At 37.1% G+C, this 6825-nt stretch overlaps 1 protein-coding gene across 1 annotated transcript; it reads right to left on the reverse strand.

Annotated features, from left to right (window-relative positions):
- Positions 1–3396: 3396 nt before the first annotated feature.
- LOC103608119 (olfactory receptor 7D4-like) lies at positions 3397–4338 on the reverse strand. Its single transcript, XM_008592565.1, has one exon. It carries the CDS (start codon positions 4333–4335, stop codon positions 3397–3399), a length of 939 nt encoding a protein of 312 aa, XP_008590787.1. The 5' UTR covers positions 4336–4338.
- Positions 4339–6825: the final 2487 nt, after the last annotated feature.

Consider the following 6825-nt stretch of genomic DNA (forward strand, 5'->3'; position numbering starts at 1 on the left):
CAAAAATTACCCAGTTTCACATATTCTGGTAAAAGCAACAGAAAATGAACCAAGACCAAAACGTAGGGGAATGTGTTTATTACTGTGGATTTGGCAATGGATTCTTACATATGACACCAAAAACACTGGGCTTCATCAATATTAAAAGCTTGTGCGCATCAAGAGACATTATCATTCATACTGGCATAAAAACAGATACACAGAATGATGGAACAGAATAGAGAGCCCAGAAAAATAATTCACAAATTTATGATTAATCGATTTTTGCCACAATGCAAAGAACACACAAAGGGGAAAGGACAATCTATTCAATAAATGGTGTTGGACAAAACGGATATTTCTACGTGCAAAAATAAAATAAAATAAAAATAAAAAAGGTCCCCATCTCACACGATATACAAAAACAATGTAAGACTTGAAAGTATAAAATTACTAGAGAAAACAGGAGGAAATCTCCATGAGGTTTATCAGGGAAATAACTTTTTGGATAGGACTCCAGGCAGAGAAAGCAAATATAGACAAAGGACATTGCATCAAATTTAAGACCTTCTGTGCAACAAAAGAAATAGTCAGTGGAGTGAAGAGACAATCTACAAAATGGCAGAAGATATTTTCATACTATACATGTGAAAAAGAATAATTTCCCCAAATATAGAAGGAACACAGACAATTCAATGGTAAGAAAACAAATAACCTGATTAAAAAATGAGGAAAGGACCTGAATAGAAATTTCTCAAGAGATACAAACTGCCATAAGGTATGCAAAAAGAAATGCTCAGCATCACTAATCGTCAGGGTAATGTAAATCTAAACCACATTGAAATATCACTGCACACCTGTTAGAATGACTACTATCATAAAGACAACCAGTAACATGTGCTGGTGAGGATGTGGATCATCATTTTTGAACACGGAGGGTGGAAATGTAAATTAGAAAAACCTTTATGGAAAACAGTATGGAGGTTCCTCAAATAATAAAAAATGGAACTACCAAATGGTCTAGCAATCTTAGTGCTAGGTATATATTCAAAGGATATGATATTAGTATATCAAGAAATATATACTCTCCCATTTTTATTGCTGCTTTATTCACAATAGCCAAGATACAGAATCAACCTAAGTGTCCATCATCAGATGAAAGAAAATGCAGCATATGTGTTCAATGGAATACTTTTCAGCCTTATGAAAAGAAGAAAATCATGTCACTGGCTACTACATGGAGGAACCTGGAGGAAATTATGTTAAGTGAAATAAGCCAGGCACAAAAAGACAAATACGGCAAAATCTGACATATGTGGAATCTAAAAAAGTTGAACTCATATAAACAGAGATTAAAATAGTGGCCACTGCAGGCTGGGGAGTTGGGAAAGTGGGTAGATCTTGATGAAAGGATGCACACAAAATTTCAGTTATACAAGAGGGAAAAGTTCATGATATCCATTGTACATTATGGTGGCTACACTTAATAAATTATATACCTGAAAAGAATGGAAATGGAGAGACAACTTACAGAATGAGGGAAAATATTTGTAAACATACATTGAATAAGCATTTAATGCATAGAATACATAAGGTCTTGAAGCTCAGAAACAAAAAGATTAATATACAAACAATATGATAAACGACTTGAAAAGATATTTCTCCACAGGAGATATACCAACTGCTAACACAGCACAATAAATGATGCTCAATTAGTCATTATAAAAATGTACATAAAGAGCACAATGAGATACCACTTTATATCCACTAGGAGGCTATAATTTTTAAAAGAAAAATAAGAAATATTAGTGAGGATGTGAAGATATTGGAACCCTCATATATTGCTGGGAATGTAAAATGTGCCAGCTGCTTTAAAAAACACATTTGTTGATTCATCAAAAAGTTAAACCAAGCATAATGACTCAGCAGTCCCACTTTTAGGTATACTCCCCAAATAACTGCAAAAAAGTGCTCATACAAATAAATGTATATGCATGTTCATTGCAGCACTATTCAGAATAACCAAAAGTTAGCAATACTCCAAGTGACAATCAATGGATGAATGAATATACAATTTGTGGTGTATACATACAATGGAATATTATTCAACCATAAGAAGGAATGGAAGAGGTAAACATTAAACAATTGAATAGCCAAAGGGAATGAAGAAATTAAGGAAGGAAGGAAAGATAAAAGGGAAAAAGTAAAGAGGAAGAAAGGAAGGAAAGCAGAAGCAAAGAATGAAGAAAGAAACATAAAGAAACAACAACTGAAAAGTTATTTTAGGTAGTGTGTTACTCTGAATCATCTGGACAAACCAGCATTCAAATCTAGATTGCTGCTTTGAAGTAGAAAATGACATCGCTATTCTTACCAAAAAAAGGAGTAGCAAAGTTGGAAGTGGGTTTACAGTCAGGTTACCAGGTTATAGTCCAACTAAATCTCAGGTTCTTTTCTTATGAAATAAGGTGAATGACAGGAAAGAGCTCAAAAAGTATATTCAGGATTAAATAAAGTCATACATGTAAAACAGGAAGCACAGTGCTGATATGCTAAGCACATTGTTTTGACTGTTGTATGATTTTTACTCTAATTATTTTAGGGGGGAAAAAGACCACAAAAATCCAAAACAAAGAAACAAAAAACTAAGAAGAAGAACAATGTTTAACAGATTAATTTTGGAAAGATCATGTTAGCAGTTGATATAAAAAAATGCTTTACATATCAATTTAGAAATTGAGGAATAGTTGTAAGTTTCACAGATGAAACTTAATATGCAGCATGTAGGGAAGAAAAGCCAAAAAGGAATCACAGAGCAAACTGTTCAAAAGAAACAAATACACACATGCACACACACAAAGCAAAGACAAACAGAGATGCTATGGAAATAGAAAAGGAAGGCATGTCTTTTAGGTGAAAAAAGAGCCAGAATATTTATTTATTTATTATTTTTTTTATCAATATACTATGTAGTTGATTTACGTGTCCCTTTATGGAATTCTCCCTCCCCCTCCCTCTCCCCACTCCTGCCCATCAACATTACATCTGTTTGTCTTAACAAGTTCAAGGAATAGAATAGAGAATCCAGAAACCAACCCACACACCTAGCTGTCTGATCTTTGACAAAGGCACCAAGCCTATACACTGGGGAAGAGACTGCCTCTTCAGCAAATGGTGCTGGGAGAACTGGATACCCATATGCAGGAGAGTGAACCTAGACTCATACTTCTCACCACATACCAAAATAAACTCAAAATGGATTAAAGAATTAAATATACACGCTGAAAAAATAAAACTCCTTAAAGAATACATAGGGGAAAAACTCCGGGAAATAGGATTGGGAGCCAGGATATTTAAATTCACAACATTTGCCTGAGTAGCCCACAGTGCCTACTTAGTTCTGAGATCAGTGATGCTTCACAGATAAGAGTCTGTTCTGCAGATGAATCTTCCCAGGGCCCCCTTCACATCCTTGTTCCTTAGGCTGTAGATGAAGGGGTTCAGCATGGGGGTGACCACAGTGTACATCACTGAGGTGACTGAGGTTCCCTGGGAAGAATGGGTCACAGCAGAACTCAGGTAGACCCCAAGTGATGTTCCATAAAACAAGAGGACCACAGAGAGGTGAGAGCCACAGGTGGAAAATGCTTTATACTTGCCTGCAGTAGAGGACATCTTCATTAAAGAGGAGACTATCTTAGAGTATGAGAAGAGGATTCCCGTGATGGGAAACAGACACAGTGGTGCAGTCATCACATACACAAAGAGGTTATTGATAAGGGTATCAGAGCAGGCCACCTCGAGAAGCTGAGCCAGTTCACAGAAGAAATGTGGAATCTCAGTGCCTGTAGAGAAGGTCAACCGCATCATCAGTAGAATGTGAACCAGGGCTACCCAGAAAATGATGAACCAAGACATCAGGACCAACAGGATGCAAAGGCGGGGGTTCATGATGACTGTGTAGTGCAGGGGGTGGCAGATGGCCACGTAGCGGTCATAGGCCATCACAGTCAGTAGAAAATTATCTAGTCCTCCAAACATCATGAAAAAAAACACCTGAGTGAGGCACCCTGCATAGGAGATGTCTTTGCTCTGTGCCTGGATGTTCACCAGCATCTTTGGGACCGTGGTGGAGGTGAAACAGATGTCAACAAAGGACAGGATGGAGAGGAAGAAGTACATGGGGGTGTGGAGGTGGGAGTGAGAGCTGATGGCCAGGATGATGAGCAGGTTCCCGAGTGCAGTGACCAGGTACATGGACAGGAACAGCCCAAAGAGAAAGGGCTGCAGTTCAGGATCTTCTGAAAAGCCCAGGAGGAAGAATTCTGATACTTCTGTGTGGTTTTCTGCTTCCATGTAGCTGGGGTGTCTTCTGGGGAAGGAGGCAAAAGCAACCTTCAATGAGCAGCCAACTAACACCTCCGTTAGTTATTTTACAATGTCACTCTTGGATGAACGTCCTTTAAGCTCTGTATGTCCTTCTAATGACAGTGATTCACTCAGCCAAGTAGTAGCCCAATTCCATTTCAAAGGTGTATCATTATTCAGTGTTTCAGTGTGTTTTTCATTGTTTGGTTTTTGTTTAAATTTAACAGAAATCTCCCTTTATCTTCTACTCACTAGTTCTAAATCTCCTATTTGAATATAAGAACAGAAATTAATTTCTTTATTTATGTGATTCTTCCAAAATAATTGGAAATTAATTTCTATACTTTATTCTAGTAGCTCTACAATAGTGATTGACATGAATTTTTAATTCAAAATTTAAACGTTTATTTTGTGAACTGATTCTTCCTAGTGATGTGACAGTTAACTTTCAGAACCTATTTTTTTTCTAAAAATTTGATTATTCTTATTACCTTCTTTGTGAGGCTTACAATACCTTTGAGCACTGTAGGCATATCAATGAATGATAGCTGCTATTATTACTGTTATGATTATGTACTTTTTATGACAATTATTTTGATATACAACTCTCCCAATGTGCAGTGTAGAGCTGTGGTTTAGAAAATGATTTCTTGGATCAGACTTACTAGAATAAAATTTTGGTTCACCAACTGACCATCTCTTTGACCTTAATAAATTTATTTAATCTTTCTTAGTTGCACAAACCACGTCTCCACAATGAGAATAGTAAATATCCCTACATTGCAAGACTGAATACTGAATTAAATGAGATGATGCATGCACTTTTTTTTAGTGTGGTTCCTGTGACATACAGTGGGCACTTAATACATGTGAGCTTCTGTTCTAAACATCACAATAATCTTTCTTGCATGGCTATCATTTATCAATATACCCCTTAAACTGGAATAGCCAGGAAGAATAGAATTCTGATCATTAAAACACAACAGGTGTGTTAGCTCTTTTGATGTTCATAAAGCACTTCTAATTAGTAAAGATTCATATGGTCCCTCTTCCAGAAACAGCCTGCCAGATGGGTTCTTCCAAGGAGAGGAAAAAGCCTGGTGACCACGTACATGAGAGGAGAAAGCAAAAGCAAACAATGATTAATGTAAAATACAAGGTATGTGTGAGAGTGTGTGCTAATGTGTACAGTCTCTTGAATGGGGACATATTGTATTAAAATCAGCAGAACTAATTGCCCAAATATACGATGGATGTATCTGACTGAAAATATTCCAAACTTATAGAAATCGAACCATCCAAGAAAAAATAAAAAGCAAATTTAAGGTTTGAAAGTAAATGTTTACGTTCTCCATGAGAGAAAAACAGTCAGTATTATTAATGCCTATAGAATGATAATTAATTAAAGACTGAACATATTATTGACGATCAATTTAGTCTTGGAAGGTATTGACATCACTAGTCATCAGGGAAATGCAAATTAAAACTTCATTGAGATACCACCTCACCTCTATTAGACTACAATAATCAAAAAGATGGTAAATAACAAATGCTGGTGAGGGTGTAGAGAGAAGGGAACACTCCTACACTGTTGGTGGGACTATAAATTAGTACAACCACTATGGAAAATGGTATGGAGTTTTCTCAAACCACTACAGATGGATCTTCCATATTATCCAGCAATCCCACTTCTGGGTATATACCCAGAGGAATGGAAATCATCATGTCTAACGGACACCTGCACGTTGAAGGGACAGCTGCACTCACATGTTCATTGCAGCTCTGTTTACAATAGCCAAGACATGGAAACAACTTAAATGTCCATTGATGGATGATTGGATAAGGAAACTGTGGTATATATACACCATGGAATACTACTCTGCCATTAAAAAAATAAAATACTCACATTTGCAACAACATGGATGAACCTGGAGAAACTTATGTTGAGTGAAATAAGCAAAGCATAGAGGGATAAATACCACATGTGCTCACTCATATGTGGGAGCTAAGAGAGAAAGAAGGAAGGAAAGAAAGACCACAGTGGTGCATTGGACTTGCAGAGGGAGAACATTCCTTGGGCTACAAAGTGGAGTGGGAGGGGAGGGGAAGGGTGGTTTTGGATAATTGGGTGGGGCACAAGGAGTACAAATGTACTTTGTGGTAATGGGTATGCTGCCAGTATGAATCTGGCTCCCACATCATGGGCACAAAGGGTGACAATCAGCTTTGTATCTCATGAATATTTATAACCAATAAAAAAACCAAACAAACAAAAAAAGGAGAAGGTTCTTTAAATTATTAATGTTTTAGCTGAGAGGAGAAGGATGGATCATTGTTAATCAGGGAATTAAGGAAAAAATAAATATCCTAGGCTGAGAGAACAAAATACTCATGGAGAGGATTGGAGAGACAAGGGTGATGGGGAGCAAAGACTGAGGGTCAGGAGGAGCAGAGCGTGTGAGGGCCCCACATACGAAA

Source organism: Galeopterus variegatus, unplaced genomic scaffold (genome assembly GCF_000696425.1).
Source record: "Galeopterus variegatus unplaced genomic scaffold, G_variegatus-3.0.2 Scaffold8033, whole genome shotgun sequence".
NCBI lineage: Eukaryota > Metazoa > Chordata > Mammalia > Dermoptera > Cynocephalidae > Galeopterus > Galeopterus variegatus.

Bases quoted from the DNA above. Each gene is read 5' to 3' on its own strand.
- LOC103608119 (XM_008592565.1), bottom strand. From the start codon at position 4,335: ATGGAAGCAGAAAACCACACAGAAGTATCAGAATTCTTCCTCCTGGGC.